The sequence below is a fragment of the Anser brachyrhynchus genome (genome assembly GCF_964034855.1).
Source record: "Anser brachyrhynchus genome assembly, chromosome: 27".
In the NCBI taxonomy this organism is placed as follows: Eukaryota; Metazoa; Chordata; class Aves; order Anseriformes; family Anatidae; genus Anser; species Anser brachyrhynchus.
In genome coordinates, this window is record NC_137720.1 from 2,454,994 (window position 1) to 2,477,999 (window position 23,006).

Here is a 23,006-nt window from a genome sequence, read left to right on the forward strand (position 1 = left end):
CTGAAGAAAGTCCCTGTCCCCAGCCAAGGGGAGACTTCCAACCCGGTGACTGTCCCGGCGCTGCCAGCTGCCCCTCTGTGTCCCTCCAGAGCTGGCCAGGCACGGATTTTCCCTGCAGCAGCCTCAGGAGGACAAGAACAAGCCATTTGTTTCCAGCCTTGAAATGTAATTTTATTTTTATTTTTTTTCTATTATTGATTTTAAGGTTGTAAACGCTCTGGCTGTGTCTGTTTTTTAAATGCTAATGATGATAACAGCAAAAGGAGATGCGGGAGCGGGGAAGGAAATTGAAGCATTTCACAGCTACCAAAGCCTTTTAACATCCCTGGCTCTACAAGGGAACCAACAGGGAGAATGCAAAGATGATAAACAAGTAATTTGCTGTCTTGAAGATGCCCGTAGCTTCAATTTTTCCTCTGGCAGTTGCATCTACTTAAGCAGCCTGTTTCCACACATATGGGTCAAATTAAAAGACACGGCAAAACAACCAGGAAAAAGTAAACTGTAATAGAGTTATCAGCTGCAATAACCCCCCAGGGCTGGATTTATTTTATCCAGCAGAAATCCCCTGGTGCTATTCACAAGCCCGTAAAGCATTTCGGGATCACCCCTCAGCCCTTGCTTTGGTGCCAACGAAAGGTAAGGAATTGATTTCAGCTGAAAGCGGCGCACTTTTGTCCTTCCAGAGCGCCCATCCTTCCCTCCTACCACTACTACCAGCATCACCACCTGCCCTGCGAGCTCGAAGCCTTCCCCTCGCCACCAAAAGTGGGGCCGAGCCCAACTCCAGCTTCTCCATCAGGTGCTGGACCCAGCCGTTCACTGTCCCAGGAGGCACCGAATCCAGGTCACGGCGGTGCTTGACAATGCTTCCTCCAGGTCAGCCCTCCAAGTTTATATTCATGGCAATGTTTCTAAACACTGACAATTTAATGTTTTGTTCCTTAATGCCATATTCTTATTTTTTTAATTAAAAAAATAAAAATTCACATGGATATTCCATTATAATCCAAACTGCTCGTTCTGCCTAGCAGTGTCCCTGCGAGGTTTCCCTTTGGGGTATTTGCCATGCATTTAGCATATTTATTTATGCACCCAGTCATGCTCTCTAATATTAAGCAGCATCACAGGTTTTAATTAAAAGGGAAAAAAAGCAAATCTGGATGAGGGGAAGGGGGGGGGGAGGAAAAGAGGAGACTGACTGACACATCTGGCTTATAATTACCTTAAAATTATAGAAGCTCCTGTCTCCAGATCCTGGAGCTGTGTGACAGATAATGTCGCCCAATTATAAAGAGATTTTTCCCTCTGGAGGGTGATGGTAGTCACAGAGTGAGCATGGAGCCAGGTGTCCATTTAGGGCCAATTAAGGGTTTGGGGCATCTCCCATCGCACCAGCACGGAGCTGGGCTGTGCCCAGTTCTTCAGCACTCGGTAACGGTGCAGTCACACCTGCTGCCTGGGCACTTGTTTGATAAGAAAGGCACCACAGTCACTTCTCTGAGAGCTGCTCACAAACACTGCAAGCAACAAAAACTAAATTATATCGCGTTTGCCATTTCCAGCTTCCCAAGCCTGAGAAAAACAAAGGATGGTCCTACGTGGAGTTAGGTCAATGGGAAGACTGAGCTGGGCTTTTCAAAGTCCTCAGGTCTTTAGGAACAGGAAACCCTCAGCAGTTTATATTTTCAGGAGGTGGAGGGAAATCATTCGTGGCCTAATTTTGACAGGTAGCTGGCGTTAGAAGCAGCATCAGACACCAGGAGCCCCTGGCTCTCCTTCCTGGCCCCAGACAGCCTTTCCAAGATGATCCCAAACTGCTGCATGCCGTTGCAACACCATGAATTTTATAGCAGTTAGACCAGCGTGAAATGACCCAGTCTTGCTTTTTCTGACCTGAACAGTAAAAGGCATTTAAGTGATTAAATGCTAAAGACGGAAGACAGACCGAGTACGCTTTGTGCTGTCAGCAATACAAGTTTAACACCATCACATACCACAAATAAAAGATCTGTTTAGAAGAGTGAGCCAGATCAGTACTTAAACTCAAGCCAACAATTTTTTCCCCCCCCCTATTAATTAGCTACCCACAGACAAAGTGACCAGCTACTGTGCCAAGCGACTTAGCCACTGTAAAACCTCCATCCCTGTGTCCTACAGAAGCGCTCGCGGGCTGGTAACAGAAGCGGCGCGCTACTTGCTGTGCTTCATGGTGCATTGATGCTACCAGCTGCCAAAAATGAGCCATGTAATACTGTGTTACCTTGACAAACCAAACGTTAAGAGCTTAGGAATTGCCTTACACAGTCCCATATCTCAGCGTCACACCCAGGAGGAAGAAGGAAACGCAGATGCTGTGGCTGCAACTCTCAGCCCTCCTGGCTCCAGGCTCCCTGCAGCAGCACACTGAGCAGCGGGGTCACCCCAACAACATGCAGGCTCCCTCCCTTTGCATGGACACAAACCCTTACCACCCAAAAAGAGCCATCACCAGTCCGCAGCAGTGACACCGTGACACCTCCAATTGCTGCTCCCAGCAGCTTTGGGAGCGACCCCAACAAGCTGCAGCTGGGGCTGGTCCTACTGGGGCACAGCTGGGACACAGCCCCCACAGCACGAGCAGGACAGCAACGTGCTGGGTGGGTGATTCCTGGGCTGCTCAGCTCTTACAGATGGCTTGCGGCTATTCCGAGCTCGCCACAACCACTGCATGCAGTGGCTGAAGAGCTCGAGGCAGCAGGAGCGCGGCCAGGTCCTGAGGGCCACGGAGGCACCGGGCAGCGCTGGGCTCACGGCTCTGGTGTAAAAGGAACCGGATTGCATCACACCACTGTTACCCCTCGAAGGAGAAACAGCTCTGGTTTGGCTGCAACAGCCTGGAAATACTAGCAGCGTGTTCAGAAACGCGCAGGAAACCAACAAAAAGCAAAGGGGTTTATTTTTTAATCCATCTTCTTGAGCCAGAGCCTTGCTGTGATAATCTTTCTCTGAAGAAAAGGGATTTCTATCTTCCGAGGATGAAAGATTTTTTCTTCCGTGAATTAGCTTCCCTTTTCTGTAAGCATCTTTGCAGAAGTATTCTCGGTGCTAAACTTATGGAAATCTGGAGTAGAAGATCTAACTTGAAGGGAATTGCTCCCAAATTAAACTGGTGGCAGGGAGAGCCGAGGCTGTCCTAAAATGCTTTAAATGCTTCTTTCTGTCTACAGAACCTGCCCTTCCATCTCTGCCTTCATCTTTGCTTGTTATTGCTTTGTGTTTTTTTTTTTTATTGCCCTCTATTAATCTTCCAGAAAATCAGCTGTCTGATCACAACTATAGAAAATTGCATTATTCCTGAAATGTCTTCCTATCGCTGCAGCACCTCAGAGAGGCCCTTTCCTGCGGTGGGTAGTTTATATCCACGGGGTCTCTTATAAGGATGAATGTCTTTTAATTAGACACAAACTGTGCTCATTTATGGTTATTAGAGGTGATCTGCAAATCTTTATTCAGCAAATAATAGCCTCTCACAGGCAACTTAATTGTAATATCACACCCAGTGAACCAGAGCAGGCTCTGCCAGCAGCAAAGTCGGTGTCAAGCAGATAGCTGCTAGGAAGAAACCTGTCCTAGTGCTTTTCTTTTGTTTGCTGCTGTCTTTCCCCAGTGAAGAAGGGCGAAAACTCTGGAAATAAATGCATGCCTTTACTTCTTATTGGCATAAATTAATAGCCAGTAGGGGAAAACCAAAGCCCTAACGTTGCAAAACAGAAGTGAAATTGTGCGTGTATACGTGTATATTTATATACGTGTGCAATGAAAATATTTTGCAATCAGACACTGTGTGGGAAGATGCACTGAAGGCTTGAAGAAGTGGGAAGGGAAGGTCAGGAGAAGAGGCAGGAGGGCAGGTCTCCCGTGCTGTGCTCAGCCCCGGCTAGGCTGGTGCAGACAAGACCCGTGTGCATTTCAGCTATTGCCCCATCTGTATTACCAATTTATAGTGCGTTTGTCTTTTGAACAAGGCTGCCGTGTTTCTCAGCCTCCCGTTGCCTTTCCACTGCTTCAAACTGCACCCAGCGCTTTACATGGAGCCTGCAACTGCTCTGCCCTTTGTATCTCACTTCTGCCCCCAGCTTCTCCTTTTCTGATCTTTTTTCCATGCTCTGTGCATACGAGAGAAGGGGTAAATAGTCACAGTACAAAGCAGAGAGCGCTCTGCTGTCAAGTGGGGCCCTGCTCCCTATGTTTGGGGTGGGTTTCTGTTAGATGGAGTAAAAAGACAGCATTTAGGCGAGGACTAGGCAGACAGACTCGAGCTTTTGTCCTGTCCCAGGGACATTCTGCACCCCCTTCCTACACAGCCCAAAGAAAGGGGCAGGAGGCAGCCTCAGGACACGGTGCCGGTGTGTTCATGGACTTGGCTGATGAAGGGAAAAGGGAGAGCAGGAGCAGGGGAAGGTCCCCAGCAGAGCCTGGGGCTGCAGCTCTCAGCCGGGGCGGGGAGCTCCCGGCTATAAAACCCACCACGGGCAGCGCTCAGCGGCAGCCGCTGCTGGCACACGGCTGCTGCGCTCCCTGGGGACGCTTGGGCACCGCTCACCTGCCTTCCTCACCACGCCTGGAATGAAAAGGCCAAAGAGATGCATTTTCTATTACTTTTACTGCACTAAAAAAAAAGCAACAAAGAGGATTTTTCTTTGTTGCCAGCACAAGGGAAAGAGGTGAATGGAGAGATGAGCAACCCAGGGAGAAACAGGGATTTGGGAACGCTTAGCGCAGCCGAGAGAGGGATCAGAGGCTGAGCTGGGCTCCTGCACCCCTTTGCTTAACAGGAAAACCTGCACGGAGCAGCCCAGCAAAGAGGGGACCTGTGCAGGGTAACAACCAGCGCAGAAGGTGACAACCTGCACCCGTGGCGGGGGACTGCCGGAGGAGCCACATCCAGCCCTTGCTGCCACGGGAGCTGGTGCAGCAGGGCTCGGGGGGAGCACAGCCCCCAGGGATGCAGGGAGGGGTTAAGAGGCTGCCAGAGCCGAGCGTCTGAGCGTGCACCCCGTCAGTCACAGCCTCCTCTCCGCTCCTCCCGCGGGGATGGAGCCGGGCTGGAACAGCTCCCATCGCGGCTGGGCTGGGCACGGCAAGGGGGTGCAGAGCCCCCAGGCCCTGGCTGGGGACCCCAACGTGACCCTGCTGCACAGCCGGGACGAGGAGCTGGCCAAGGCAGAGGTCGGGGTGCTGGCCGCCATCCTGGTGGTGGCAACCGTGGGCAACGCGGGGGTGCTGCTGGCCATGTACCGCCTGAGGAGGAAGATGAGCCGCATGCACCTCTTCATCCTGCACCTGGGGCTGACCGACCTGGGCGTCGCGCTCTTCCAGGTGCTGCCGCAGATGATCTGGGAGGTGACGTACCGCTTCCTGGGGCCAGACCCTCTCTGCAGGGCCGTCAAGTACCTGCAGGTGCTGAGCATGTTTGCCTCCACCTACATGCTCATCGCCATGACTCTGGACCGCTACGTGGCCGTGTGCCACCCGCTGCGCACCCTGCAGCAGCCCAGCCGCCAGGCCTACGCCATGATCGGGGCCACGTGGCTGCTCAGCTCCCTGCTCAGCCTGCCCCAGGTCTTCATCTTCTCCCTGCGGGAGGTCCGGCAGGGCTCGGGGGTGCTGGACTGCTGGGCGGACTTCAGGTACCCGTGGGGCGCCCGAGCCTACATCACCTGGACCACGCTGTGCATCTTCATCCTGCCCGTCGGCATCCTCACCGTCTGCTACAGCCTCATCTGCTACGAGATCTGCAAGAACCTCAAGGGCAAGACCCAGAGCTGCGCCCCCAGCACAGGGGGGCCCACAACAGCCCCCCCAGCCCCCTGCTCCTCCGAGAAGGGCGGGCAGTGCCCCGGCGGGCAGCCCTCGCGCGTGAGCAGCGTGCGCACCATCTCCCGGGCCAAGATCCGCATGGTGAAGATGACTTTTGTCATCGTGGTGGCCTACGTCGCCTGCTGGGCGCCCTTCTTCAGCATGCAGATGTGGTCGGTGTGGGACGAGGATGCTCCCGACGACGGTGAGTAGCAGGGGGGGTGCTGAGCTGCAGCCCAGGTGCAGAGCACCTTTGTGCTTTTAGCAAGCAGGATCCGACTTATTTTCTTGTAATAAAAATTAGGGGGAAAGCTACTGATTCACTCCCTGGTAGCATTTGTAGCAAACAGCTTGCAGAGCCAGAACACTGCTTTTCACCAGAAAAACTGCTGGAAAGCAATGGCTTCTGACCAGCAGCTGTAGGGACACGTGAAGGTGTTCTGCGAACGTCTTAACCATGTGTGTCTCTGCCCTCCTGTGGGAATCTGCTCCAGGAGCTGCTGTGCTGTTCAGCATGTGATGGCAGAGAGGATTTAATTGAGCCTGCTGCTCCCACCCTCCTGTGGGACTGCCTCCAGGAGCAGCTGTGCTGCTGGAGCTGCTCTTCTGCTGTAGCATCCAGTGCCCATAAGGATTTTGCTGAGCCAGCTGCGGGGGGGTTGAAAAGTGGGTTTTGATTCCACAAGTTGACCTTTTCTTATTATTATTATTTTCTGGGAGCATTATGCCAGATCAAAAGGCCCCTGGGAGATGCTCTGGCCAACTAGGGCTGAGGGAAAGCAGCAGGTCCAGGAGCTGCTGGGTGCCATTCCCAGCACCCGCCCCCAGGATGTGCTCTGGCACATCCTGATCCTGCTCTGCAGCAAAGATGCCAGCAGGCGGGCTGGGGATGGGACAAGGGACACGTATCCGAGCCAGGAAGAGCCCCCAGGGTCCTGTGCATGGCCCACTGAGCCCCCTGCCTGCACCACGTCCCCTTGGGGGGATATTTGAACTTTCTCCTTTGCCTTCCCAGAGTCCACCAACGCGGCCTTCACCATCACCATGCTGCTGGCCAGCCTCAGCAGCTGCTGCAACCCCTGGATTTACATGTTCTTCAGCAGGCACCTGCTGCGGGACGTGGGGCGCTGCCTCTCCTGCTGCTGCAGCCCCCGGCCAGGGCTGCGCAGGCAGGTCTCCAACGGGAGCCTCTGCAGCAGGAAAACCACCGTCCTGAGCCCCAGCCAGCACGGCGGCCTCCCCCTGCACGGGGGCAGCTCCAGGGACCTCGACCTGCCCAAGGAGGAGGCGGTGACCGAGTCGGGCATGCTCTAGGCTGTTGGTTTTGCTGGAAGTTGTGTGCTTAACCCACAAGGCATCACTGCCCTTCTCGTCCTCGTGGGCTCGCTACTGCATGTGCTGCATCTGCTGCGTGCCTCCGGGGATGGACAGAGCCCCAACAGCCCCAGAGCAACCTTCATCGCCCTTGTGCGCCGTGAAGCCTCCCGCTGCCAGCCTGCTGCCCAGCCCAGGCATGCTGGGGGATGCTGAATCAGCACAGCTTTTAGGAGAGACCTGAGCTCTAGGAGCCCAGCAGATGCCAGCAAAGCAGCCTGAGCACAGCAGGATGCAATGCAGCTGCAGCTACCTGAGAGCTCCCTGCCCATCTCCCATCCTCAGGGCTTTGCTGGGGGAGCAGCCGACACAAACAACTTCCCCATGCCCTGCATACGTCCCCAGGGCTGCAGCACACACAGCCACTGCATTGCACTGATCCCTGCAGCATTGCACCCAGGTGCAAGTGCCCCAAATGCAGCACGGACACCGCTAGGAGCTGCTCGGAGGAACCCTGGCCCTCCTCCAGCTCGCCCAGGCAAATCCTGCCTCCCTTCCATCAGGTTCGCCCTTCCTGTATCACCAGTCATTGTGCAGGGCTGCTCTGTGCTGTTAAACAGCTGCTGCATCTCATTAAAGAGCTGCTCTCAAACTGCTGCTGCTGCTTTTGTCTTGTTCAGCCAGGACTGGAGTGCCAAAACCACCCAGGGCTCGGGGACAGCCTCAGAGCACCCCAGCAGTGCTGGGAGCAGAGAGGGGCAGCTGGGAAGAGCCACAACCTTGTGGCCCCAGCCCCTCTCCCTGCCTGCTGTGGGTCTCCCTGGAAAATTTTGTTTAAAAGCAAAGCATGAGCAAGGCTGGACAGAGCATCCCCACACTCTGGGGCAACACTGTTGGGGGATACACCGGTGTCCCAAGGGCAGGGTACCGAATTCCCTGCAAGAAAGATGCATCATTCTTTCCATCATCACTAAATCTACAAAAATAAGAGTAAGAGTAAGCTATAGAGAAAATGCTTTATGATTTCAAAATCAAAGTATCTGAATCAGTTTATCCAGCAACTTCCCCTGGCTGGCTTTGACCTCACCCCTAACTCCATAAACCCATTTCTGCTGGGCTTCAGCAGCACTTCCCAGGGATGGGACGGGTTTTGAACCTCTTTCTCCACTCATTCTCTGAGTTGGGCCGGTTCTGCACAGCAAGGCCGTTCAGACAGAAGTGCCTGACCCCGGAGCCCAACACCACCAGCACCAAACAGTCAACTCACAGTTCCTGCAGGGCAGAGGGATTTGACTTGCCTGTGCTCCCACAGACAGCCGTGATCCAGTCCCGCACCTCTCACAGCCCCAAGGGAGCAGCAACCAGCCCCTGCCCTAGGAGAGGGGATTTAAAACCCCGGGAGCCCCCAGCCCAGCCAGCTCTGCTGACGCTCACGGCTTTCAGCTGGGAGGGGCGACACCTGCACCACCCCGCACCCAGCTCCAAGGGCGATGGAGGCTCGGAGAGGTTTTCGGCACCGAAGGAAAATGGGGTGCAGCGGAGGATGAGAGACCGGTGCTTGGGCAGGAAGGGTGACGCCGGTGAAGGAAGTGTATTTAAAAGGATTTTATGAGAACAATCAGCAAAGGAAGCATGATTCAGAGGAGATGCTAGGCAGTTCAGATGGATGTTTTGGAAATGACTCTTTTCCTCCCTGAACAACATCCCATGGGGGAACGGGAATTCATTTGCTTTCAGGAGATGAGAAAACCGGCCTTCGTGTACAAGTGCAGAGCACGTTTTGGCCTGGGGAGAGAACATTTCCCTGCAGCGGGGTGTGGGGCAGCCCCGCACCGTCCCACATCCGCAGCCCTGAGGGGCGGTGGTGCCAACACGTACAGCACCAAGCAAATCTCTCAGCGGGCTGCGGCATCACGAGGGATAAAAACCAGCAGGCTTCAGCCTGTGCCAGGTCTGATCAGGGCGGTGGGAAGGGAAATCCCTGGCTGCTTGGCTGCCGGGGGCTGCAGGCACCGTGGGGCAGCGGCAGCGGGACCCCGATGGCACCCCCACGGCCCCCAGGGGTGTCCCGGGAGTCACAGCTTCACCTCCGTGTACTCAATGGATTTGGAGGCGACAGGGCTGGAGCAGGCCCAGAAATCCACTTTCTTCTTCTTTGGGTCCACGTTGACGTAGTCCGCGCCCGTCTTCATGTTCTCGTAGTCCCTGGCGGAGCCTGGCCCGTGGCCCTTCCCCGGGAAGAGCAGGGATGTGTAATTGAGGTTTTCAGGCGACCGAGGGCCCTGGAGAAGCAGCCACAAGCCCTGGGTCAGGCACCGGCCCCCCCAAGGTGCCTTAGCCCTGTCTGTGCCCCAGCACCCCCCTGCCCGTGGGGACATTTCCCTCTGAGCACTGCACGAGGCAGGTGACAGCCACCACGTCGGTGCCATCGGTTATTTCAATGCATTTGCCCTCATTTCGCTGCTCGGGGGGTCTCAAGCAGGGCCAGGAGCCCCTGGACACGGTGTGGGGCACCCTCTCTGCTGCAGTTGTGGATGTTTTTGGCAAAAACGCTCTGCCCGTGGCGCGGGGCTCGGTACCTGTGTGCCGGAGGGGCTGCTCTCCGACTCCTCCGAGGTCTCCGAAGACGTCTCGCTGCTCCCGTCCGAACAGGCCACGTCACCGCCTCCGCAGTTAAAGGAGGTTCAAGGGGAGAAAAAGCAATTAGAGAGCGGCAGGTGAGCGGCAGAAAGGCTTCCTTCCTGCCACCTCTGGGCTTCCTGCTGTCAGCGGGGGCACTCGCCCAGTCCCCAGGCCGCGGATGGCTCCCACCGCTGCCCTGCGATGCCACCAGCGAGCCCGGGGACAGCCCGGGGTCCCTGGGGAATGGTGCAGGGAAAGCCCGGAGGCAGCGGGAGACAACCCAAGCTGCGAGCAGCTGCTGTGCCTGCCCCGTGCTCCCGGCTCCATCCTCTGCACCAGCACCCCGAGGTGCTGGGCTGGGCAGCCCTGGGTGAGCGCGATGCGACCCGCTGCCGTGCCGCAGCCCCCCTCACCTGCGTAGGCCGGTCGTTGCGCCCCTTCCCCTCCGGCCGAAGAGGTCGGCGGCTGCTGGGGCTGTGCTGCAGGACGGCTGCTCGCCTCCTTGCTGCAGGAGTGGCTGTCTGTGACGAGGGGACGGTCAGCTCCGTGCTCCAGACCCGTGCCCGCTGTGTCCCCCCCATCCCTGGTCCCCTTTTGAGTGATTTCTCTCTCCGGTTCTCTCCCCGTCCCCCCCTGCTCCCGGTGCCAGGGAGCCCTGGAGCAAAGCCAGCGTGCCGCGAGCCCTGGCACGGCAGTAATTATTATTTTGTATTTGCGTGGGCAAATATCTGTCAATTCAATTACTGCGCTGATGGAGTGCTTCCCCTGGTCTACTGCGATGGAAGACTCTGGGGTTAAATCGCTGCGTCAAGGACTCTTCCCACACACGGTCAAAATGGGTTTGACCCACGGGGCCAGGCAGAGAGCATATTATGCATAATGTGGGCAGCATTTCTGCGAGAAAGGTTTTCCTGCTGGAAATCATAGCTCCATCTGGACTAGGAGTTTGCAAATTGATTCTGATGCTGTTTTCCCACCACATAACTAACCAGAGCGATAAAAGAAAATGTTTTTGGAACGACGTGGCATTCTGGGCTGTGTAAGCTGGGCACGGTTGCTCAGCCCTGCCACAACTTGATTCAGCCGGGCACGGGGTCTGGTGAGAGTGAGAGCAATAACAAGAGCCAGGACAAGGACCTGGGTGTGTTTTAGAAACAGGGGGTGTCAAGGCTTTGGGCAAATCCCTTCCACTCTTTGAGCTGAAGGGTTGCAAGGAGGAAAGAGGGATGCAAGAAGTAAAGGCAACAAGGGAGTAAGTTACCTATTTTCCTGCTGAGCATGATGTAAAGGATCAGTAAGAGCAGAGCGTATAGCACCAGGGCTACAGCCGAGGTGGCAACTGGCACCCACCTGAACAGGAGAAAAATATTTTGCCTGTATTAAAGGAATATCTGAATTATTCTAAATCTGTCAGGAACAGTTTGGCTGACACGGCTTCAAAGCATGCTTTAGACCAAGGTTTGCTGGTACAGTTTTTGGGTTTGCTTTTTGTTTTTAAGGAGATGTGCCCAAAAAGCTGGGGCTTCATTTTCAGAAATGACCGGTGGTCCTTGCAATTCATTTTTGGGTGTCCACCTTGAGAAGGGCTTTTGAAAACCCCACATCTCGCGGAGGGACGCACGGTGCTTTCTGCAAACCCGAAGCTACAAACATGGCTTCCACCACGCGCTCAGCCAAAATTGCAAGCCGTTGCTGAGCCTCAGGGCTGCATTTCTGCCCGGCACAGCCCTGCGGAGAGCACCAACCTGCCCCAGCAGAGGAAGGAACCAGGCGCAGCATCGCCAGCCCCAGGGCCGGAGCATCCCCACACACACGGCCGCTCCCGCACACACAGACCAGACCCGAGCTAGGGCTGAGAATTTAGCAGAAATGTGCCCCATAGCAGCAGTTATCCTCCAGTTTTAGAGCACTGACCTCGCTCCAGGTCTGCATTTGTCTCGGTACTCACCACTCACAATGGGCCATCCTCGCTGCGAGGCGTCCCGGCCGTCAGTGCAGCGCCCGAGGTTCCTGTGGGGCAGAGAGAGGCAGGTGGGCTGTGGGTCCAGGTGGGTGCTGCGGCACCAAATCCAGGCCCGCTTGCTATGCACATCACCCCACGGAGCTCCACGCTGCTCCCCACCAGCTGAGATCGGAGTCGTCGTTTGAAATCAGGGGTCCGATGCCGCAGACAGCGCTCACGTAAAATAGATGTGCCAAGGTTCCCGCTGCACAAGTATGCTACTGTGTGTGATTCCTCCTCATGTTTGTGTTTTTTTTTTAATCCACAAAAATATTTGATAATTATGATCTAAATATTTCATAACTATAATCTAAAAAAAAAAAAAAGCGTGCCATGATGCAAAAAAATAACCAAAAGAAAGCGTGAGTTTGGTGCCGGGCTCTTGCAGCAGACAAGTGCCCGCAGCCCAGTGGAGCCGCGGCTCCCAGCCCTCGAGAAGTGGGGAGCTCCCACGGGGCGTTCGCTGCTGCCTGCTGGGCGAGCCCCGACCCCGCTGGGCACCCAGGAGAGGGTTTTGCCTGGCGCCCAAGTAACTCCTTCCAATCCCACTGAAAACGGAGGAGCTGGGAGTGTACTTCCCTTTAGCTGCACTTGAACCACCTCAGATTTAATGTTAGGTGAGTGCTTAAATCCTCTTGAAGTTAACGGGACTTAAGGCATGTAATCCGAAAATGCATATGCCTGAACCAGGCCTCTCGGCTTGGGACTTTTGGCCATAATATTCAAGAGATTTACAAGAAAGGACAGCAATCAGGCCATTCATTTTGTGAGCTGTCACTAACAAAAAAAAGCACTTTCAGTTTTCACTCGATGCCTATACCCTTACTTCTTATAAGCGGCTACCATAGTGAGGTATCTCCAACAACAGCTTTGATAGGATGATTAAAGGAGCCATAATGATAGGATTGACAGACTGATAAATAGATTGCTAAAGAAAAGGCACTGTCCACCCTATGGATCAGATTCTGCTTTCCCTTAAGACATATTCTAAGAGTAACGCATCAGAAAGTTTTCCGAAAGCCTCACCAGCCCCCTGTGAAATTCCACTTACCAACCACTTTGGCAACCGCCAAGCTAAAAGTCCATTTCTTGCTGGGTTTTTCCCCCTCCCTTATTGAACTGATCTGTCCTCAAATATCCTTCTTGAGCAGCTGTCATTTTTGAGTGGCTCATTTCCTACTGTGGTGCAGGAGATGCTGCAGCAGCAGATAACGATCTGAAAAGTGAGCTGTTCAAAAGGAAATTGCAAAACAGGACCCAAATCCAACTATCGGTCGCAGGCAGCGTCTTTGCTGCGATGGGGTACGGTGAGATGGAGGAGATTACACACACACATGTGCACTGAAACACCTATTTTGAAGATAACAGCTAGTGAGCCGCTGGCAGCACATGTACTTTTTTGGTGTATCAGGTGGCTGTGAGCCTCCCTCCTGCCAGCCCCCAGGATTTTAACCCTATCTTAATTAAGATGCCCTACTGCAATCAAAGCTCCTAGAGCGCTCATACTCAGCTGGCGACTGAGTAGTGAATTCAAGACATCTAAGCTCAACCTAAAGGTAAGGCAAGCTCATGGGAATGCCTCAAATGACTCCAAACCCACTGAAGATTTGCCTTGGTGCCCAGGTTTAACGCTGAAGTTTGGGCTGGCAGCGCTGGGGCACCACCCCAGAGAACCCAGCCCTGCGAGCCCTTCGCTTCCCCCAGCACTGCATGCAGGAGCCAGGGACGCCCAGTGCCCAGTGGTGTTTTACATCGAGAAAAGCCTTCCTCACCTTTGTCCTCCACAGCCTTGGATGGAGCAGACTTCAGGGGTGTTTCGGGAGCATTTTTGGCAGGGGTCTCCCAGCCACCAGCAGCGCCGTGCAGAAGCGCTCGCTGGCTCGGGCGCCGGATGCGGTCTCGCTTTACCCCTAATGGTGATGGCAGAAAGGAGCCCACACTGGGTTCCATGACGCTTCCCACATGTGAGCGGGCTCATTTAAATATTTTGGGGTGTTTCTCTGCTGTTGGGCAGCCCCCTCTGCCCCCAGGCTGGGGATGCTGCAGCCCCTGATCTGGTGATGCCCTGGTCCCCAGAGGGGCTCAGCCCTCAGCTGTGCAGCTGGCACGAAAAGCTCTCCATGTGCTTCCACCTCACAGCTTTCTATAGGTCAAAACCTTTTAAATCAGAAGGGACGTGGGGCCTAACACCTGCTGTGGTTTTGTGCCTGCTGGGGTGTGAGAAGGGGAATGGAGGAAGGGATTTGCTGGAGGAAAAGCAGAACTGAAGGTAAGGGCCACGCATTCCCGGCAGCACCAACGCAAGGAGCCAATGTTGGTCTGTAATGAGATGGCAGGAGGGGATGGAGGGTGGCTCCAGAAATGTCTGTGAGCCCCCCGACTTTCTACAAGCAAGGATGTGGAGGATGAGATGGGCTCTTAGGAATCACCAGGTGCACTGGGCTGCCTGGCACCATTGGGATTCACCCCATCAGCCATGGGGCTGCTGCTTCATCCACAGCTGCTGCTGCCATGGGTAAATACTTAACTGAAATTTGCTTGTTTTTGTTTTTGTTTTTTTTTAGAGAGTCTGCTATTACAGCATTTCACCCTTTCAAGTGCTCTTTGATACACAAGCAGATTAACAGGTAGAAGATGTATTTGATAATCAGAGAAAAAAGGCTTTTCAGAAAATGATGCTTGGGTGAGATTTGAATCAGTTGCAGCTAATAGTGGAAGTGGCTAAACTAAAGGAAATATAAAAAAAGAACACAGATAACCTATTTTTAGCCTGAGAGCACTTTTCTTAAAATGAGTAAAGTGCCATGCTCTGAGCTGATGGGAATCATGTTTTCCACCTAAGGTGCACAGATCATTTGTGATGTATCTGAAGGCGAGCATGTGAAGCTGGGTGGGCTACAGGGCTTTTTGTGAGAGCCTCTGCCTGGAAGCACTGTAGGACGATAGGGCCAGATATTACTCATGAGACCTGGGGTGCTCCCGTAGCCAGCAGCTACATTTCGTTCCATTTCTACCAAATACTGCTCTTTTTCTGACAACACGCTCCAAAGGTCACTGCCTCATCCCTCGTCCCATGGGAGCACCTGTGGGCTCCCAGCCCGTGGGGACGGCCAGGCAGAGAAACCACTGGAAGCACGTATGAAGCCAGGTCTTTTTGCCCCTAAATATGGCACAGTCTTGCTCTGACTTCCAAAAGAAAGAAAAAAATAATATGTTTTCTTCGACTTGAAATAAAACCTTTAACATTAAGAGTGTGGCTTTCCAAAGGACTAAATAAAAGTAGAAATAGCTAGGTTTAACTTCAAACATTTCTAACTGAAAGGTTTGGCCTCTTTATTTCCTTCATTTTCTCATTTTAGTGCTGAATCTACTGTCATGAGTTTGCAGATTATTTTGATCCAGCTGGGGATCTTTTCCAGTAAATAAACTATTTCGCTTGAAGTATTCAGCGTGTCTGTACTACGGCTCATGCTCACACTTATCTCTGAAACCCGATGACCCTTCGGGCTAGATTTTATTGCGGGATTTTCAGTTTATAAGCCACGTCTGTAGCAATCAAATTGCTGCTATCTCGCCTCAGCTGCAGATGGCTTTCAGCTGATCTGGCATTTGGTACATTTGTTTTCCTTTTGGGAAGGTTTTTTAATCCCTTTTTATGAATATATTATTAGCAGGAGGGAGGCTGGTACTTTAAACTGTATCTCGAGTGTGAAAGGGATAATGATTTTGTGTAGAAGCTACTTGGTACAAACACTGCAGTGGCGAGTCTGGGTGTAGGGACGCAGGAAATTTGCTCATGACTTGGAAATCCAGCCCAGTGCTAGGGAAAAGAGCCCCATCGCCCATGAACCCTGCTCCCGCGTGCCTCTAAGGGGATGTTTTAAGCCAAAGCTCCCCACGAGGCCATGGGGTGGAGGAGCCCAACTGTGGCTATGGGACACCCACAGCAGGAGCAGGGCGAGACCCCAGGAAGGGGAGACAGTGATTCAGATCTTTTGGGGGTTTTTCACCCCATTAGACAGTGTGCTGGGTATTTCAGGTGGCCACACTGGGCTGATGGACCCCCAGTGCCAGTCATTTTTCTAGGGAGAGGACATTAATTAAATAAGATGGACTAAGCAGCATGAATGGAAAATTGATTAAGGGTAGGAGCAGTGTTAATTACATGAACGCTACTTACTGAGTAAGGGACCTCTCCTTGCGGCATCCATCATTGTTATTGCCGTGCCACAAACACGGAAAACAATCCCAAGGAGCACAAAGCATCATCGACAGCCTCCAGCCGCCTGCCGGGGAGATTGCGGCACCAAGAAAGTCTTCGCCTCCCCCGCTCGCTTCCCTGGTATCTGAAGGCTCTGTTTGTTCATTAGCCTTCTTTATTTGCATTCACAGAGGCTTAATGAGACGGCTATCCGGTGTTAAACAGAAAGCAGCCACAGAGGAAGAGCCCATTAGGGGCGGTAAGGCAACATGTAACTGTCTCTAACGCAGAGCAGCTCCTTCCAAGGACCATGCTTTGATGACACCGGCTCTGTGTGAAGAGCAAAGGCGCAGATTCCTGAGCAGTTCATCAAGGCTAATTAGTTCTTTGCCTTTTAAGGTTAGTTCAGCAGCTGCCGGGTGCCACCAGCACACCCCTTTCCTGCAGCCCTCTGGCCAGTGCCCTGCACCACCACGGATCCCGCTGCAGCTCCGATCCTCACCCAGGTGGGGATTTGGGATGGGGAGGAAAAACCCCTTGGTCTGCCCGTGGGGTCCCGGCGGGATCCCCTCCACCCCCCTTGGCCACCCCATCACCCGAGGTGTCCCGCAGCCCCGCGGGCTGCCGCCAGCCCCTCGCCCTCCAAAACAAACTGGCGCCCGGCGCGCTCGCTCTGCCTTGACCGGAACGTGCCCAGTGATTCATTTCTAAAGCAAAAGCCCAGTGTTGACATTGAGAGGGGTGTTATCGCTGATACCGCGGGGCGAGGGTGTACCTGTTGGTATAAGAGCCACGCCGCTGCGCAGCCCGCACCCGCAGAGCCCTACCGAGGCCAGCGCTGCCGCCGCCGCCATGAAGCACCTCTTCTTCCTCTCCGTGCTCTGCCTCGCCCTGGGCAGTGGCTTGAAGAGGTAAGGGGGGGACCCCAGGGCGCTGGGGTGCTCACGGAGGGGCTTCAATACCATCATTTAGCAGGGCAAGGGCTCATGGGCAGGGCTGAGCCGCCCCCGTGCAGGCACACAGGGCTTTGCGGTGCTGCTGCCGTCAGCCCCTCTTTGTGGGCACCGCCATCCCTGGGGTGACCCACGGGAGGGCTGCAGGGGGTGGGCATGGTGGGGGCAGCACAAGGAGCCAGAGCAGCAAACACCAGCGTGAATTAACCACGCTCCGCTCCCCCTCTGCCACGGGGGAGGCAGAGAAGCAGCTGAGGACCTGCGTCCTGATGGCGCTGGGGTGCTCGGGGTGGATGTGGGGGCTGCAAGGCATCAGCATCCCGCAGCCTGCCCCGTGCCCCGGGGGCATCTCCAGTGACGAGGACCCTCGCTCCCCCAGGGTGACCCTGACGAGGCACCGCTCGCTGCGGAAGACGCTGCGGGACCGCGGGCAGCTCTCCCAGTTCTGGAAAGCCCACAAGATCGACATGGTCCAGTACAGCGAGGACTGCTCTGCCTTCACGGCGGCCAACGAGCCCCTCATCAACTACCTGGATGTAAGTGCGGTGCCGGTGGTGGCACCGAGGGCTGCCCCACGAAAACCCAAAGCACGTTGTGCTGCACGAGCCATCCCGAATGCCCAAATTCTTCCCGTAAAGTCCACGCCTGTTATCAGAGCAAGTCTGGGGACTGCACCAGCGTGCCAGGGCTGGTGTCTGCCTGCTCCTGGCCGGGCCTTTGCTCCTGCAGCCGTGATGCTGAGCAAGGCAAGGGAGTGTGTTCATCGCAGCGCTGCCAGCCCTCTCCCTGCCCGTTCCATGCCCAAGGCTGGGGGGACCAGATTCCTTCCCAGGCTAACACACAGGGCACACATCAGAGAAGGCCTCACCGCATGGGACCAATGGGCAGAGGCACAGAGATCCCCCAGACTCTTCCCACTCCCCAGCAGAGGAGGTTTCTGCCCCCAGAGCTCCGGCCACTGTTTGCATCCCCATGGTAGGGGTCCCCCTGGGGCCTGGCTCTGCTGCCCGACCCCGCAGGAAGAGGCTCACGCCCACACCCGCAGTCCTGCCTTTGTTCTCGGCTTGCCTTGTAGTTCCTGTAATAGTTGGCTCCTTTATTTCACCTGGCATGATGCAGCTGTGGCAGATAAACACTGCCCCAGTGCCGGCCATCCCACGCACCGAACCCAGTCTGTGCTGTGCACGCATCCTGGCACAGCCCCCCTCTGCCAGGAGCTCTTGCAGCACCAGCAGCCCCTGGCAGCCTCTTCTCTGCCTTTGCTAGATGGAGTACTTTGGGCAGATTTCCATCGGGACCCCCCCCCAGAACTTCACGGTGGTATTCGACACGGGCTCCTCCAACCTCTGGGTGCCATCCGTCTACTGCACCAGCAAAGCCTGCAGTGAGTAGGGGCTCCCCAAACCAGCCAGCGGCGGTGGGCCCCTGGGTGTCCCCTCCACGGTGGCCTCACTGAGGCCATGGGGTCCGGCCAGCACCAAGGGCACAGGGACCACCACCAGGGCCACCTCCCTGCCCAGCCCAAAGCCCCCAGCTGGGATGAGCCCCCCCGGGCACTCTCGGATAAAAGAGGTGCTGCGTTTGCATTGGGTTTGGAGGCACAGCCGGAGGGGAAAGGCAGCTGGGACAGGAGCAGCGTGGGTTTGTTTGCTCGCCAGCGCAGGCGGCGATCACACCACCAGGACCCGGTACCATCAGCCCGTGGGAGATATCGGCCGTGCTCTTTAGGCCATTCTTGTGGGAGAGCCTTTAAGCAAACAAGGCGAGATTATAGCGCATAATGCAGACGGTCAGCAAGGAGCTGGGAGCAGGAACAAGGCGGGCACAGAGGCCACGGCACGGCTCTGGGCTGGCTGCCCGGGGGTCGGGAGGGTGACAAGCACCGCGCTTGTTCGGGCTGCCAGCGGGGAGCTGAGCCCAGCTGGGGCGCACGGCGTGGGGCACATCTTGGAGCCGTCCCTTCTCTGTGCCCTGCTCCCAGCACAGCCCAACGGGGGTCGGGGAAAAAAGCCAGGAACAGCAGTGCCCGCGGTGATGGGCTGGGAGAATCGCTGCTGTCTGTGGGATGGGAACAGGAGTGGTGATCACTGGGTCTCATAACAATGCCACACGAGCTAATCCATAGCAAACCTCCCACCATTTGGGCAGGTTGCTGTTGTCCCTCCCCAAAACAACCCCAGCACATCCGCTTTCCTCGTGAGCCGCTCCTTCCTGCAGCAGCCCCCATGGAGCAGGCGTTGGGGTTTGCCCCGGGGCCGTGGCAGGGTGTTGCTGCTCACAGCCCCGTCCTCTCCCAGCCGAGCACGCCAGGTTCCAGCCGTCGCACTCCAGCACGTACCAGCCCGTGGGCGTCCCCTTCTCCATCCAGTACGGGACCGGCAGTTTGACGGGGGTCATCGGGTCTGACCAAGTTACCGTGAGTCACGCTCGGTTTCTCCCGCTCTGGGTAATTTGCCCGGGACTCCCCTGGGGCCGGGGAGCCGGCAGCGAGCCTCGTCCTTCCCGCAGGTGGAGGGCCTGACCGTGACGAACCAGCAGTTCGCAGAGAGCGTCAGCGAGCCGGGCAAAACCTTCCTGGATGCCGAGTTCGACGGGATCCTGGGGCTGGCCTACCCGTCCCTGGCCGTGGACGGGGTCACCCCCGTCTTCGACAACATGATGGCCCAAAACCTGGTGGAGCTGCCCATATTCTCGGTCTACATGAGCTCGTAAGGGCACGGCGTTGCTGCGGGGCATGGCTGTGGCTCGGGCACCACTTTTAGGGAGCAGGAGGGGCTGCTAAGGAGGCTGCAATGAGATAGTAAGGAGGGTTTTTTAAGCATGCTGCAGAGCTCAGACCTTACAGGAGTGAAGCTAATGCCCCTGAGCATTTGTGGGAAGCAAGCAGGTATAAATCCATTCGTATGAAATGCAACATGCAAAGCAAAAGAGAAGAAATCTCTCACATCCCCTCCTGCCCCCAGGAACCCGGACTCCCCCCTGGGCGGAGAGCTGCTCTTTGGGGGCTTTGATCCCTCTCGCTTCACGGGGACCCTGAACTGGGTGCCGGTCACGCAGCAGGGCTACTGGCAGATCCATCTGGACAAGTGAGTGGGGCTGGGGGCCAGGAGGGCTTGGGAAGGCTGGCGGGGCAGGAGACGGGCCCTGCACGGAGCTCCTCGCTTCTCCTGCCTTCTCCTGCAGCGTGCAGGTGGGTGGCACCATGGCTTTCTGCAAGGACGGCTGCCAGGCCATCGTGGACACCGGGACATCGCTCCTCACAGGCCCTACCAAGGACATAAAGAAACTGCAGAAATATATCGGTGCCACGCCTATGGATGGGGAGGTGAGGGCGAGGGTGGGTTGGGCAGGGGGCAATGCCCAGGGCATGGCTGTCCCTCTGCGAGAGACCCCCGCTGAGGAGCATCGATGGGTGAAATAGTTCAAGGGACACCTGGGAGGTGGCACTGCTCGTGCAGGCGTGCGGGCTGCGGGGCTGGGGCAGCCCCGGGGAGATGCCTGCAGTCCCCGCAGAGCTTCCAGCGCTCGCTGCTGCTGCCAAGAGCAATGCGTTCCCCGCGATAACATCAGGGTGCCAGCTGCTGGGGAGGGGACATGTGATGGTGCTGGCTTCCAGTGCCAGCAGCTCGCTGTCGTGGGGCTCGAGGGCAGTGTCTGTCCCTGCCGTGGGGTCAGAGCTGCCCCCGCTGCTTGGCAGTACGCCGTGGAGTGCAGCAACCTGAACGTGATGCCCGACGTGACCTTCACCATCAACGGGCTTCCCTACACGCTCACTCCCCAGGCCTACACCCTCATGGTACGTCCCCAGGCCCACCCCCAGCTCCCACCCGCCAGGTGCCGGGATCAGAAATCCCCGTTTCTGCCCCGAATCGGGTGGGCTCGGGGCCGGCCTCAGCTCTGCAGCTTCTCCTCCCCGCAGGAGTACAGCGACAGCATGGCCTTCTGCACCAGCGGCTTCCAGGGCATGGATGTCGCCCCTCCCGCCGGCCCCCTCTGGGTTTTGGGTGATGTTTTCATCCGACAGTTTTACTCCGTCTTCGACCGTGGGAATAACAGGGTGGGCTTGGCGCCCGCCGCCCCTTAGGGCCGCGCACCCCGCGGGACGGGAGCAACGCGGAGCCACCGGGCTGCAGCCACAGCCACGGCCTCGGGCCAGGCAGGGAGCACGCACCAGGGTCCCTCGGGGGGATGGAGACACCCCGGGACCTCGGCTGCAGAGCACTCAAAAGTACGGTCCGTGCCAGGGAGCGGTTTCATAACGAGTATGAAGATGTCCTCAGCAGCTCTGCGAAATCTGCTTGCGGATTCTCCTTTTTGAAACACGGGTCAATAAATGCTTAAATGAAACAAACCCCGTTCTCGTGGTGCAAGTCGTGCAGCAGCGACCCTGCAGGCCCCAGCCGGGGGTGCTGGTGCCAGCCCCGTGCACAGGGGTGCCGAACCCCCCCAGCCCCTTCCCTCCTCCCCGGAGCGCTGCAGCCTCGGGGCACCCACAGCAATGCTGGCTCTGGAGGGATCCTTGGTGGTGCAGGAGGTGCTGCTGTCCCTCCACAAGCGTTTGATCTGGAAGGTTGGCCTTCGTGGTCTGTGGCTGGGATTTCTGCAGGGGCAGAAGTGGGAAATTTGCCCAGGCGGAGCAGAAAGCCCCCCGAGGTGGCCCTGCACAGCCCACGGCTGCGGGCAGGGCAGGGGCTGGGGGGGCAGCCGGGTGGGTGCAGAGAGTTCGCGGCGAAAATGCCTGGCTTCAGCAGGCTGAGCCCGTGCCAACGAACAAGGAGATAATTATGAGACTGAAGAGACCCTGGGGCTCTTTCTGTGCCGCAGAACGCCCTGAACAACAGGTGATTTCCACTGAATTTTCCTTCAGTTCCCCGGGGTGCTCGCAAAGGCACGTGGTTCGTGAGCGCAGAAGCGAGAGCAGGCAGAAAAAATGCCAGGTCTCCGCAGCTGGCAGCATGGGCTGTGGGGCTGGGGGCTGCAGGGGGCTGTGGGGCTGTGGGGGGGCTGTAGGGGGCTGCAAGGGGCTGTGGGGGGCTGCGGGGAGCTGCGGGGGGCTGTGGGGGGCTGCTCCCCCCTCGGGAGTCACCGCGGCGCATGTGACTTGCTGATGGTGCAAGAGACGTGGTGGATGCGTGAGCCACGATGGCTCATGCATGATGCATCCCGAGGCACGCATGGAAGGCAGCGAGAAAGGGAAGCGAGGCGAGGGGTTATTTTTATCCACGCCTTCACTCCATTTTCCTCGCAGAGGTGGAGGCTGAGCTCAGAGCGGGGCCGAGGCGCCCGGGATCCCCCTGCAGCGCTCCCGGAGCAGAGCAGAGCTCGGGGCTGGCTCTGAAAGTGCTGCAAAACTCAGGCCTGGCTGTAAACATTGCGGCTTAGGCTTGTCGCTTGCCGTTAAAGGAAATATCTGCCTTGCTCAGAAACATTGATTGTGCCACTGACCAGCGTACGGTTTCTGTAACCGTTTCCTGTATTGACTTCACCTTTAGCTGTGCTTTAACCAGGTGCCGCACAGATAAGGTGCAGGGGCAGCTGGACAAAGGTCTCCCCTCCTCCTGCAGGTCCCAACAGCTTAACTCTTAGCACACCGAGGTGTGCCAAGCACCAGTGGACACCTGCCCATCGGCACAGCTGTGGGCAGCGGGGGAGCCTTCGTGTCCCCCAGCACGACGAGGGACTGCCTGGTGTCCCCAGACGCTGGCTGGAAGGTGGCACAGCCAGGGCTCCATCAGGAAGACCTCCCCGGTGCCATTTGCCCTGTGTGCACATCTTCTCAGTGGGTTTCGGGGAGGGCAGACGAGGGAGGTGGACACGGGTCCTCCCCAGCCCTGCTCCCCACACACGGATGATGCTCAGGGGATGTTGCCCCAGCAAAGACCGACCATCCCAGTAAGGAGCACCGGGCTGTCCCTGGAGAGCAGGGGTGGCTGCACAGCCCCTAGTGAACAGCTCAGTCGCTTGGGTGCCTCTCGCTTTCTTCCCCTTCCCTCACTCTCACCGGCCTCTGCTGGCAGCAGCAGATGACCTGTCCTCTCCTTGCCCACATGCGCCCTTTGAACGCAGCAGTCCC

The 23,006-nt window shown here is 56.5% G+C and overlaps 3 protein-coding genes across 5 annotated transcripts in view; 2 read left to right on the top strand and 1 right to left on the bottom strand.

The window, feature by feature from the left end:
* RHEX (regulator of hemoglobinization and erythroid cell expansion) overlaps positions 1–23,006 on the bottom strand; it is a 39,580-nt gene that overhangs the window by 15,062 nt on the left and 1,512 nt on the right. The window contains exons 2-6 of the mRNA XM_080569234.1: positions 11,726–11,787; positions 11,039–11,127; positions 10,191–10,298; positions 9,735–9,820; positions 8,423–9,437 (exon numbers count right to left, since the gene is read on the bottom strand). Coding sequence (XP_080425360.1) covers positions 9,231–9,437; positions 9,735–9,820; positions 10,191–10,298; positions 11,039–11,127; positions 11,726–11,742 — 507 coding nt within the window. The 5' untranslated portion in view covers positions 11,743–11,787 and the 3' untranslated portion in view covers positions 8,423–9,230. The remainder of the gene's footprint in view (positions 1–8,422; positions 9,438–9,734; positions 9,821–10,190; positions 10,299–11,038; positions 11,128–11,725; positions 11,788–23,006) is intronic.
* On the top strand, positions 2,310–8,430 carry AVPR1B (arginine vasopressin receptor 1B). Its single transcript, XM_080569228.1, has 2 exons — positions 2,310–6,046; positions 6,857–8,430. Exons 1-2 carry the CDS (start codon positions 5,077–5,079, stop codon positions 7,153–7,155), a joined length of 1,269 nt encoding a protein of 422 aa, XP_080425354.1. The 5' UTR covers positions 2,310–5,076; the 3' UTR covers positions 7,156–8,430.
* Positions 15,960–21,862, top strand: CTSE (cathepsin E). Of its 3 annotated transcripts, XM_080569231.1 has the most exons (10): positions 15,960–16,379; positions 16,787–16,891; positions 17,313–17,469; positions 18,200–18,317; positions 19,231–19,349; positions 19,442–19,641; positions 19,897–20,019; positions 20,117–20,258; positions 20,631–20,729; positions 20,853–21,862. In XM_080569231.1, the coding sequence occupies exons 2-10, from the start codon at positions 16,833–16,835 to the stop codon at positions 21,015–21,017; spliced, it is 1,182 nt and encodes a 393-aa protein (XP_080425357.1). In that variant the 5' UTR covers positions 15,960–16,379; positions 16,787–16,832; the 3' UTR covers positions 21,018–21,862. The 3 variants fall into 3 exon arrangements, with proteins under 3 accessions (XP_080425357.1, XP_080425356.1, XP_080425355.1); XM_080569230.1 differs by having other exon boundaries at positions 15,960–16,891; XM_080569229.1 differs by having other exon boundaries at positions 15,960–17,469.

Coding starts and splice junctions, on each gene's coding strand:
- CTSE (XM_080569229.1), top strand. CDS start 17,203: ATGGCGCTGGGGTGCTCGGGGTGGATGTGGGGGCTGCAAGGCATCAGC. Junction 18,318..19,230: donor CTGCACCAGCAAAGCCTGCA/GTGAGTAGGGGC, acceptor GTCCTCTCCCAG/CCGAGCACGCCAGGTTCCAG. Junction 20,020..20,116: donor TGGCAGATCCATCTGGACAA/GTGAGTGGGGCT, acceptor CTTCTCCTGCAG/CGTGCAGGTGGGTGGCACCA.
- AVPR1B (XM_080569228.1), top strand. CDS start 5,077: ATGGAGCCGGGCTGGAACAGCTCCCATCGCGGCTGGGCTGGGCACGGC. Junction 6,047..6,856: donor CGAGGATGCTCCCGACGACG/GTGAGTAGCAGG, acceptor TTGCCTTCCCAG/AGTCCACCAACGCGGCCTTC.